Source organism: Lotus japonicus, chromosome 4 (assembly GCF_012489685.1).
Source record: "Lotus japonicus ecotype B-129 chromosome 4, LjGifu_v1.2".
Classification (NCBI taxonomy): Eukaryota; Viridiplantae; Streptophyta; class Magnoliopsida; order Fabales; family Fabaceae; genus Lotus; species Lotus japonicus.
The window spans coordinates 75,838,372-75,849,811 of record NC_080044.1 but is presented as its reverse complement, the minus strand read 5'-3'; the positions used below and the strand labels follow the sequence as shown (position 1 = coordinate 75,849,811).

At 34.4% G+C, this 11,440-nt stretch overlaps 2 protein-coding genes across 2 annotated transcripts; both read left to right on the top strand.

Moving 5' to 3' along the window:
* Window positions 1–1,773: 1,773 nt before the first annotated feature.
* On the top strand, window positions 1,774–3,078 carry LOC130715190 (uncharacterized). Its single transcript, XM_057565264.1, has 2 exons — window positions 1,774–2,694; window positions 2,778–3,078. The coding sequence occupies exon 1, from the start codon at window positions 2,060–2,062 to the stop codon at window positions 2,672–2,674; it is 615 nt and encodes a 204-aa protein (XP_057421247.1). The 5' UTR covers window positions 1,774–2,059; the 3' UTR covers window positions 2,675–2,694; window positions 2,778–3,078.
* Window positions 3,079–3,967: 889 nt separating this feature from the next.
* Window positions 3,968–10,171, top strand: LOC130715876 (uncharacterized). Its single transcript, XM_057566026.1, has 11 exons — window positions 3,968–4,174; window positions 4,354–4,453; window positions 5,728–5,789; window positions 6,089–6,148; window positions 6,724–6,783; window positions 7,544–7,600; window positions 7,788–7,830; window positions 8,287–8,364; window positions 9,041–9,356; window positions 9,443–9,596; window positions 9,710–10,171. Exons 1-11 carry the CDS (start codon window positions 4,025–4,027, stop codon window positions 9,797–9,799), a joined length of 1,170 nt encoding a protein of 389 aa, XP_057422009.1. The 5' UTR covers window positions 3,968–4,024; the 3' UTR covers window positions 9,800–10,171.
* Window positions 10,172–11,440: the final 1,269 nt, after the last annotated feature.

Sequence of the window (11,440 nt, the reverse complement as noted above, 5' to 3'; positions counted from 1 at the left end):
TTTATTTTTCATCGTTCTTTTCTCTCTCTTCATCATGCTCAAGTCTACTACTGTCAACGAGAATCACGGCCTCGAGTGGCGACTGCGATCACCACCATGGATTCCGGTGAGCTTTTGCTCCCCAAATGACCCCCTCGACACCTTCTGCCTCCTTTCTCCCGAATGTTGAGCCCGTCCAAGCCCACTACTCTCTCTTTCCTTATTGATAACATACAACACTCTGGTAGCATGAACCCTCTCACTTAGCTCCAAATCGGGCCTATTGCTCTTTGCCACGACCTCATTGTGCTCATTCTCCCCATGCTCATCCTCGCCAAAAGAAAGGGTTAACCCTTGTCCCAACCAATAAAAAAACCTTGCCCCAAGCCCCCAACATTCGCAGCCCATGACCGTCACACACATGAAGAGGGGGAGAGAGAGCACGCTAGAAGGAGAAGACGATGAAGACTTGAGCGAAGAGTTTTGCGAGGTGGCTTTGAGCGCAATGGTTTCAATTAATGATTCACTTCGTTGTGAAGGTTCAAAAAAGGTAAATCGATACGACGAAATCTCGGTTGATGAGTTGTGAAAAGAAATTGAGAGAGAAAGACAATGACATTATTGTCTATTCAAGTGTTGTTTCAAAAATTTTCAAGTCAAATTTTTTTTCACCATATATATTATTTTTTTAAGAATCTCACTGAAGCTGCCGTGTTATTAGTTGAGATTGATATAATGTTTGAATTGATTACTTTTCTTTCCTAATCAATTCCAAAATCAATAATTAAACTTTTCACTAGAATTAATTCTGTATTTAAAATTATATGTATAAGTATTTTTCAAGAAGCATTTCTGTTAGAGATAAATAGTCATGATATCCTACGAGATATTCTTTTATTATTATTTGTTATATTTTGTAATATGCCTCAGAATATTCTTTAGCATATTATGTGCCTTTCTTATTATAAATAACATTATCTACCTCACACACAATTTGTGTTGAGAGTATCCAATCTTACAATTCCTCATTGTATCCTAGTTTGGGAATTACAAAAGAGCCTCGTCATTTTACTCTGGCTTTTATTCAACATTTTAACTATCTTTGCTATAGAAACAGATATGAGAAAGATAGACGTCGTTGTAAGGTTGGTTAAATCTATTAGTGTGCCTGTTGAATGTCAATTTGCTGGAAATTCATCCAATTAAATTCAGGTTGCTATGAAATTAATAACTCATGTTCTCTCTAGCCTTCTTAAGACTTAAATACTTAATATCATCCAACTGCACTCCTAAGTTATTTGTTAGCACCAAAATACAATATGTGAGAAAAAATTATTAAATAAGGATATATGTGTAAAACAGTTAATTAGAAAAAAATGTCTTGATATTATAAAACAGTAAACATTTTGAAAATATATATAAAAAGAAACTAAAACAGTGAAGCGGAAGGTATGGTGTTTATTAAAATAATATTAAAAATATTATAAAGTAATATATTAATAAAATATATTTAATAACAATATATATTAATATTTTTTAAAATGAATATATATTAATTATAGCTTGCGTTCTTTTTTTTGTCAAAGAATATTTATAGCTTGAGTTCAAATATATTAAATGTTACATTAATTACCACTCTCACTACCTTCACTCCCACTCTTTAAATATCTTATATCCTTATAGCTGAGGTACCAGCTCATCGTTCTTCCACTCTCAGTCATTGCTCATAGCTGCTGAGGTAAGTCTCCACTCTCTGATTTCAAGGATTTTTTTTTTTTCAGTAAAATTGTTTGCTAGTTTAATTTTCGGTATGTAATTTTTTTTTTGAACGAGTAAATATTTTTTGTTAATCCTTTCGGATTGTTGTTCCCTGGATTTTTATTTCTGGAATGTATGTAGCAATTGCATTTCATAATCAAGGTTTTGGAAATAAGTAATTCATCAGATTCCTGAGATTAAATTCCAGAAGTGAGTGATTAATTTGATTTCGTAAATAAGTTTGCAGACTAAAAAAATGACTTCTGAAATCTAAAATTTCCAGAATATGCTGACATAATACCAACCATATTTAAATTTTGTTATGAGTTTGTCACTAAAGTTTGAGATTGATGTTTTGTCACACAGATTTGATGTAATTAGGATGATAGCACTAAAAGCCAAAATCTGTGAGATTGCACTCCCAGATATCATACCAATGTCTCCTTCTAAGGTAAAAACAAGGGGTAAAATAAAGGGTGTTGCGCGAAGATCTACCAAACATGACTCTTCAATTTTAGAAAATTTCAGTGCTTCTATGAATTCAGTTCGTAATAGCATCTCCATTGTTTCTTCAACCAATGATCCGACCAAAGCACCTAAACACACCAAGGATAAATCAACCAAGGTTATCCCATACATTGATCAATTTCCTTCAGAGATGCGTTGTTATATTGATGACATCGTTGATGTCATCTCAGATGGGAATTGTGGATACCGAGCTGTTGCAGCATCGTTGGGTATGGGTCAAGAAAATTGGGCTCAAGTTCGAATTCATATGATCAATGAGCTTCAACAATTTCAGGGAGATTATGTATCACTTTTTGGATCCATTGATCGGGTCAAGCATCTAATTGATGCACTCAACATCACTACTGGAAAGTTTGTGACTAAAGAAAAATGGATGACTATTCCAGATATGGGTTTGTGGGACACGTAAACAAATGTCACTTTGTGCAGGTATAACTTGATTCTATTGTATACAACAATCATTTTGTTACATTTTATACGAGTTACTAATACATGTTATGCCTTCACCATAGGTTCATTTAAAGAATGATCATCTTATGCCCCCTATTGCCTTACAATGGCGCACTCACTGTCATGCTGATGCTCTTTCTTGGGAGTTACCATATTTGAGACGCATACAACAATTTGAGATGGAAATAGCAAAACAACAATCTAAGTCAAGTGTTTATATAGACATTTTAGACGATTGAATTGAACTATTATAAGTTCATCTATGTAAGATTTGTCTTGCTCTTTTTTAATGATGTTTTGAGCTTATTAAGAATGGTAGTTTCTCATTGCCTTTCACTTAATCTATATATGATTTTGCTTTATAAGAACATATGTGAGTTATTGCCTATATAAAAAAAAAAAACATATGTGAGCTTCATTTGATTACATCTCATGCATTATCAGGTCCAAACCTTTATAAATGAAAACAGACGACATGTCAATTTAAGTATAAGTTACAAAATTTAAATTTCAGAAATTTATAATACTTTCCTAAAATTAGTTTCCGATAAGTAAAAAAGCATTTTGAGATTTTAATTGAGAAGGTATAACGAAAATCTTTGAAAAGAACATAAAACAGCATTTTTGAAAGAAAAAAAAAAACGAGTTTCCAAAACATAATAAAGCTGATTATACTCCTAAAATTAAATTTTAAAAGTATAAATGGCATAATTATATGTTCATGAATCAAATTTTGAGATGAATTATGGATAACAACATTACCGGCACATGTGCCAAATCATATTAAGTAATATAAGTGAGTGAAAGATCGTATCTGTAATGAATCATATTCAATTACCAACTCCATTTCAAAAAAAAATTACCAACTCACAATTTAATCACTATTTAAGCGGTAATGAAATTTAAAGATGAGATTTCAGTGGACTGAGATTCTGAGTTTCATGCAATTCAATCTAGGGGTAGGGGAAATGGGGTGGGAGATGGGGAAGGTGGAGGTGGTGACGTGTCCTTCTAGGAGGAAAATTACCCAATAAAAGTTTAAAACATGTCACCTTTAATGTTTACATGGACTTCCACTTGCTTGCTTTGGATGAAAAACCTAACGACAATAACCAAAAACAAAAAACAAAAAATTTGGAGGTATCGAAAACAAAACAAAAATATAAGGATCTAATTCGAAAAGGAAATATATTAGAGGGACCAAACACTTATTTAAACCAATTTCAAACATATAAAATGCATTGAAAAGCTCTCAATTGCATTTGATTGCATTCGGCAGTGTCTCTGGTGTCTGTCACTGCGGCGAGAAATGGCGGAGAAGGAGGCTGAGCAGCCGAAGCTTAATCCTCAGCCTCCGGCGGTGAAGCTCAAGCCTCGACGACTGAAAGGCCACAAAGACAGCACAAACTGCTGCATTGCCTCGCCTCAAAATCCGCACCTCATCGTCACTTCCGGCGATGTCAGTTTCTCTTCTCCAATTTGATTCTATGGCTTTCTGTTATTTCAATTCGTTATCGTTCGTTAGGGTTTAACCTTCAACATTGCTTCCTTTCAATTTGATCATCTGTGTTGTTATTGTTGTTGTTGTTTGATGAAATTCACCGTTTGATTCTGATTGTGTCTGTTTAACCATCATAGGATGGTTTTGTTTGCTGGTTTGACTTGCGATGCAGTGATGAGGCGCAGCTGGTTATGGATGTTAGCACCGAAGCCGTGGTGTCCCTGTGTTTCAAGCCAGGTCTGTTCATGTATTTCATCTGTGCTTTTGATTTTGGTTTCAATAGTAGTAGTAGCTGTTGAATCTTCATTTTAGAGCCTGTAAAAGAAAATCTGAGATATGATCATTCAATGACCAGAAGCCTTGTAACTAATAGTTTTCAAATCAAACTCTGTATCTCAGCAATTTCGGAAGCCTGCTTCAGTTTAAGTTTGTAACCTAGGTTTTAAACTACTTCCCGGTACCGCATTGTCATGGTTTCGGAGGTATCCGGGACCACATGATGTTGGAATCTGTGCCTGCATTAGTTGCATTTATCTGCAAATTTCTGCTAATGTCAAGGACTGTGATGTAACCACAACCACGACTGCAATCTGCAATTGAAAACTCTGCCTATAACAAAATATTTATGTCCTATATATGGAGAAGGATAAACTGGCCTCAGTATTAAGTCAAAATTACTCTGTGATTGAATAAATTTTTAAATTAGTTTTCTTACAAAGTACACTTTAGACTGAAGTCCTTAACATGTAGATCATACCTATAAAATTTCACATCAATCCAGAAAGTTTTGTGCTTCATTTGATATCAGTGATATCAAATATCCGCCATGATGGCTTCTCATGGCGGTTTTTTGGCTTTCCGCCATTGTTGATATCCCACCATATGGCCGCCGTATTCCGCCATTATTTGTCATGTATGGCAGGATTTTGGCTTTCCGCCATCCGCAATTAACAACAATGTTTGATATACGCCATGTTAAATGTAATATACTTTTACAATATTTTAAACTTGAACTATTTGTAACAATACTCAAATATAAGAACAGTACTTGCAAGATAAATTTGTATTTTGAAATATTCCTGTTTGGGCAATTCTATGGTAACTCTGTCATGATACCCCTGCCGAGTCGTCAGTATGGTTAATTATTGGATGATTCTTGAAGTAATCTCTATACAGAATCCGATGGTTACTGGTGCAAGGGGTACCGCAATAAAAGGTACATAGAAAGCTCCTTGCATAGAAAGGCACTGTGATTCCATGTTTGTGAAACACGCATGACTGTTTTGCATGTGTTTTGCTTACAGATATGTTTAGGGAATGGAAGATTTGCCCCATCAATTCTCTCCCTTTTTTTGTGTTTTGTTTTTCTTCATCTTAATAAATTTCTTCATTTATATGGATAACAAATAAGTATCTTATGGAATTCCATATAGTCCATTAACTGCTTTTATGCATTGGAGACATCCAATTGGCATCAAGATATCTTTTACAAACAATTTTCCTTGAATCAGGGAAGGAAGATAATATCTATGTCTCATCGGGAAAGGAAATCAATTGTTTCGATGTGCGCTTGGTAAGTAAATTATGCCTCCAAAATTATTTGATTTCAGTCATTTCTATTTCCTTTTACAATACACCTCTCCTTTTATTACTCCTACGCAAACACGTATGCATGCATTACATGTATCGATTTATATATGCGATGTTGCATTTACTGCATTATTTATTTTCATCACAAGGATATCTGGATGTATGTTAACATCTTGCTAAAATCAATTTATTCTTGTTCCACCTTAATTATTCACATCTTTTAAAAATATTGTTAATTATTATACTGATTCTCTATAATCTATATTATGTTCTGTTCTGAAGGCCACCGCCAAATGGGAGCCATTGGAGAGTTATAATTATAACAAAGAGGAGATAAACAAGGTAAGTAGTAGAACTTGTATTCAAATCATTTGTTTTACATTTACTAGAGATCTTGTTGAATGTTCCTACCGTTTCTAAAGTTATAAAAATGAAAAGTTCTGTCATGTCTATCTGATTTTTTTTTACTGTTGATAATGATAGCATTACTCAAGTTAATGGACAATGAAGGGAATGTTTCGTTTTCAGTGCCCTAACCTTTCCTATTTCATCTCTCTACTTTGCATAAGTTTTTCATTAGCTACTTGTATAATTTAATGGCTACTTGTATTTAAATCTTATTTTTTCATTAACCTTTCATATGAAGTCGAATATGCTGTTTTGTATGAGATTTTGATTCGGAACCTGTTTAGCCTTTGCTGGTTTCAAACAGACCTTAAGTATGGTAGTATCTTGTCTTTTGTGGCTTTATTGACCCACACAAGATATTGAAATTGTTAAACAAGGTTTCTACTCTATACCCCCGGACCCTATAATTGCTTGTACTCCATTCTGTTGTAATCTCAATCTGTGTATGGAGGTTCACTTCATTTGTTTAAAAATGCTGTTAAAGTACAATTATAAGTCTGGCTTTGCAGGTTACATGTAATTCAAGGTCCTCATTTCTTGCTGCTGCAGATGATAGTGGTGAAGTGAAGGTATACCTCATAGTTATCTGTCTGGTTGTTTCTATCTTTTCCCCATGTAATATCTCATTTATGAATATATCTTTCCACTTATAATGTGTTGGAGGTAATGAAGTCGTTCATAAGCTTCCTCTTAAGCTTTTAAGATAATTGGTCTTCATATGGTATCAGAGTCTTTGTGACTAAGTGGTTGACTTATGAGTTAAATCCTTACTGGCCTGTTCTTCTAAAGAAGTTGAATTTCTACACTCAGGGTAGAAAAGTGTGTGAATTGTCTACTCTTTGACCAATATTCATCAATAATAAGTCTTCCCTCTAGTCTCATTCTTCATTACTCAGTCTTCCTAAGTTCTATAATATGACTCTCCTTTGGACACCATAAATTTCTTGGATACATCTTGTTATTTCCTTCAGTGACATTAACTAAGCTTTCTAACTGCCAATTAATATTTATTTATTCTCAAAAGAAACCATAATTAAGCACGCATTGTACTGTAAAAAGTTTCCTAAGGGCCTAGTTATGTTGATCTATCATCTCAAAAGAAACCATAAGCTTGTAATGTATCCTAAAAGCTTCAATTTATGTCACTCAACATGGAACCATAGTTTGTTTAATAATTTATGACTAAAAAGTCATTTTGGCTTTTCCTGTGTAATGTGATTTATCATGTATTTCTTTTCTTATTTCTTTTAATTTCAGAAAAAGCCAAGTTAACATTTAAGTATCCTACATTTTGATTTTCTGCATAATTGATTGAAATTTCTTTGACAGATAATTGACATTCGCCAGCAATGCTTGCACAAAACACTACGAGCTGGTCATACAAGTGTATCCTTATTGCTTTTTTTCCATGCTTCACTACATGACTGCTAATTATGTAACTCGGGAGTTTTATGTTAACCCACAAATATTTCATCTTTCCTCTTTTTGCCCCACTTTTTTTCCTATTATTTCTTCTACAATTTACTCCAATTCAATAATATTTTTGTTTATTTCATCTTGACCTTGTGTGTAGATATGTTCCTCAGTGGAATTCCTTCCTTGGAGATCCTGGGAAGGTAGTAGTTAAATATAGTCTTTCATATTTTTCCCACATGAATCTCTCTCTCTCTCTCTCTCCCTCATTGTGATAACAGTCATTTCACATGGGAGGTAGGTGTTGAATATAGTCTTGCTGGGATTTTGTTCTACTGTGTCACCTCACACAACCTAGTTTGTGCACGTAAGAATGTTATAATGGACATGCATACAAAAGAGATGTAAGTCACTCATGATTAAAAATTATAGAAAATAATATTTAGGAAAGCTATCACAAAAATACATGTAAACCAAATAATTATGAGTTGCATATGTTTTTTTTTTGGAGTTGGATATGTTAATCAAAAGAAATAGTATGTACCAGCACCAAAAAAAAGAAATTGTATGGGTACAAGTTTCTATTTACAATTATTTAACTTCTAGAAATTTGCATCCATATTTATAAAAAGTTCACTCCAATTTTTGTTTTTTTCCAGTAATTAGTGGAGGTCTTGATTCAGCACTTGTATGGTGGGACTTCTCCAATGGGCGCCACAACAAAATAGCAAATTTTGGTATATTTTTCATAAATATATCTCTTTATTAATTTAAGTTCCGCATGAGATGTATTAATTATCCAAATTATATAGCCTTTCATTTATCATTTGATATTTGCAATAACGCAAGCCCTCACATCTCTACTTATTTTGTTGAGGGCAAGTAGCAGAAGAAAACATTTTAAGTATAATGACTGTTTTAAATTTGGTCAAAGGCCTTTGCAACCTTTCTTACCCTTGCCCATGATTCTGCAGTAGATAAAAAAGAAAGGTTAGGCCAGTTAAAAATATTTACTGATGAAATAATTCATGAAAATGCTAGTTGGTGACTAGTGACTGTGGGATGCAAGTCACGTGCAGGTAGGTTTTTGAAAGAAACAGAAAATTTCTCACTGAAGTCTGCAGGTTTTGGATATATATGTGTGTGAGACATCATGCATGTACGTAGATAATAGCTGAACTAGCATCTGGTAGTTAATGCAGTGTAAAGTGAATTAATGATCCTTTTGCTAATTTTGTTTTCATAGTTGAATTCTATACTCTGTATGGTTCCTTTTTCTTTTCTTCACTCATGAATACACATATACACTTAAATTAATAATAGTAATATATAGTAAAGATAAATAAGGAAAAAAATTAATAAAAGGTGAAAGAAAACTACTCAATTTGTAATGCTGTTCTTTCTTCACCGCAGGTAATGTCAGTAGCAGCAATGCTGGACAGTGTTACAATCCTTCTTTCATTCATGCAATAGCTGTTCCAGAAACTGACATGATAGATAAATTAGACAAGATATGTGCGGTTGCAGCGGGTGCAGTTGTTAATGTGATTAATATTGAAGCAGAAATTGCTTGTATGAAGTCGAAAGGTTTTTCGAATTCGCGAAAAGGATCACAATCAAGACCAAAACAGGGTAGTTCAACAAGCAATACAGATGCAGATCAAAATGGAAGAAGGAGGTTGCAATTGGATTACACTTTAGGTGGCCATAATGCAGCTGTTTCTAGCCTGTAAGTTGATTCTTCATCTTCAAATTAGTATCTGTAAAAGAGTTAGACTAAATTCACTTGTCCACTAACTGATATGGGTGACACAGGGAATTTTCATTGTTTGGGGAGAGAGGGAAATTCTTAGTATCTGGGGGCAACGATAGGTTGGTGAAGGTATGGAATTGGTCCAGTTATCGTGATGCTGGGATAAGTGATGGAAACAATGATATCCTACATTTGAACATCGGCGTACCCCAAAAAGTAAGGTTTATAATACAATTTCATTGGAAATTCTGGATGCGTGTTGCGAGTTACTTGTTCTGCTTCTGCCAAATTTGTATATTATGTGATCGTTTATACATTTTATTTGGCAGGTCAATTGTCTCTGTACCACCACAGCTGATACAGACAATCTTGTTGTGTGTGACACATCTAAAACCGTGAAGGTCTATTCTGTAACATAGTTTAAAGCTGGATGATGTGGTTCTCTCTGATTGAATATTCTTGGAGAGCAATCATAACCTGTACTGTTTGTATTTATATTTAACATACTCGGAAGATCATGCTCCCGGAAAGGAAACAGCCTAAAACACAGGGGTTTTAGTCTAGATATACCAGCTTAGATTTCTGCGTTTGGGGTCATTGACCTATAGGAACTGTTAATGATGATATATACTTGCTCATTGACTCATTCACATGGTGTTATTCATGCCATGTTTACTTGCTCTCTTGCCATCTTTGTAACTTTGTGAACCTGTGTTTTATGTCACTCTTGTTTGAGACTAGATTTTTCGCGAAAACTATTTATAGATATTTGAGGCCTGGGTTAAAGTAAATCTTGTTTTGTTTGGAGTCCTTGTGTGCACTTATCTGTGTTTGTTTTTGCATATAAGTTGATCAGGGGTCTGCGTTGGTGGACCATTGATTAAACACCGTTGCATATGAGATTCTTGAAATATTCTTTAAAAAGATGGTTAGGAGGATTGAATGATTGATAAAATAGTGAAAATGTAAATACATTGTTGAGTACTCTTTGGTCGAGTCCGAATCAATCCTCTCCCCTCTCATCAACGTTGTCGGCTCCAACGTCTTGAAGATTGTTTATCTCACTATTGACGCTGTCTAGAAGTGGACGTTGTAGGAAGCTTGCAAGCTTATGGCGAGTCTGATTGAATCAATGTGCAAGTGCCATGACCTAGGCGACGATGCCATTGAACTCCTAGTGTCGAAGATGCTACTTTTCGGGGCAGAGAGGGAGAGAAGGGGGGAGAGAGAACTTCCCACATCCCTAACCCTAATAACAAATTGGGGATGGGGAAAAGAGAGGAGGGGAGATTAGTTAAGAGGGGGAAAGCGAGTGGAAACGAGATAAGAAGAGTGAAGGAAGAGTTGGGTTTGAACTAGATCGCTACGCAGAGGAAGATGCGATGCAGCCCCAATAACATGGGAAGAAGACAACGCCGGGAGCCATGGCGGCGAACAACCTTGACGTCGTAGAGAAGAGAACGATTAATGTTATGTAAGTAATTTATTTTAACTACAGATGTTTATTTCTATGAATCTAATGACAAGTTGATTTTAATAACAAAAAATGAATTATAAATAAAAACATTTTTGGATGAATTGCAAGAGAAGGAAAATTAGAATATTGAGGTGACACCTCATATTCTATTTGATATGGCAAAAGCATGTATACATAGCAAAAATAGGGATGAGTTGGCAATGATTAAACTTGCAGTTAAATTTTAATATACTATAATAGATAAGTTAGCTAATAATTTCAATACAAGGCATGTTCAAAAAAAAAATCAATACAAGGCATATTAGTAACATAGTAATTTATTGTATATAGAAAGTGTAAATGGGTTTATTGTTAAAATCAAAGTCACATATGAATAAGACTATTTTCCTTTTTTTGGGTGCATAGTCACATAGAGATAGACTATTGTCATAACTCATAAGCCTTCGTTACACTTCCCGCAATAAATTGAACAAAAGTGATTCATTTCATTTCACCCCAAAAAATTGACGTTGCTATTTGCTTCTCATCTGTCTGTGTCACTGGAACTATGACACTAACACCCTAACTTCAAAAAAAGAACTCC

Excerpts from the sequence above, each read along its gene's own strand:
- LOC130715190 (XM_057565264.1), top strand. The coding sequence starts at position 2,060 with ATGAGTTTGTCACTAAAGTTTGAGATTGATGTTTTGTCACACAGATTT.
- LOC130715876 (XM_057566026.1), top strand. The coding sequence starts at position 4,025 with ATGGCGGAGAAGGAGGCTGAGCAGCCGAAGCTTAATCCTCAGCCTCCG. Across the intron at positions 4,175-4,353 it reads TCATCGTCACTTCCGGCGAT|GATGGTTTTGTTTGCTGGTT; the intron begins GTCAGTTTCTCT and ends TAACCATCATAG. Across the intron at positions 6,149-6,723 it reads ACAAAGAGGAGATAAACAAG|GTTACATGTAATTCAAGGTC; the intron begins GTAAGTAGTAGA and ends CTGGCTTTGCAG.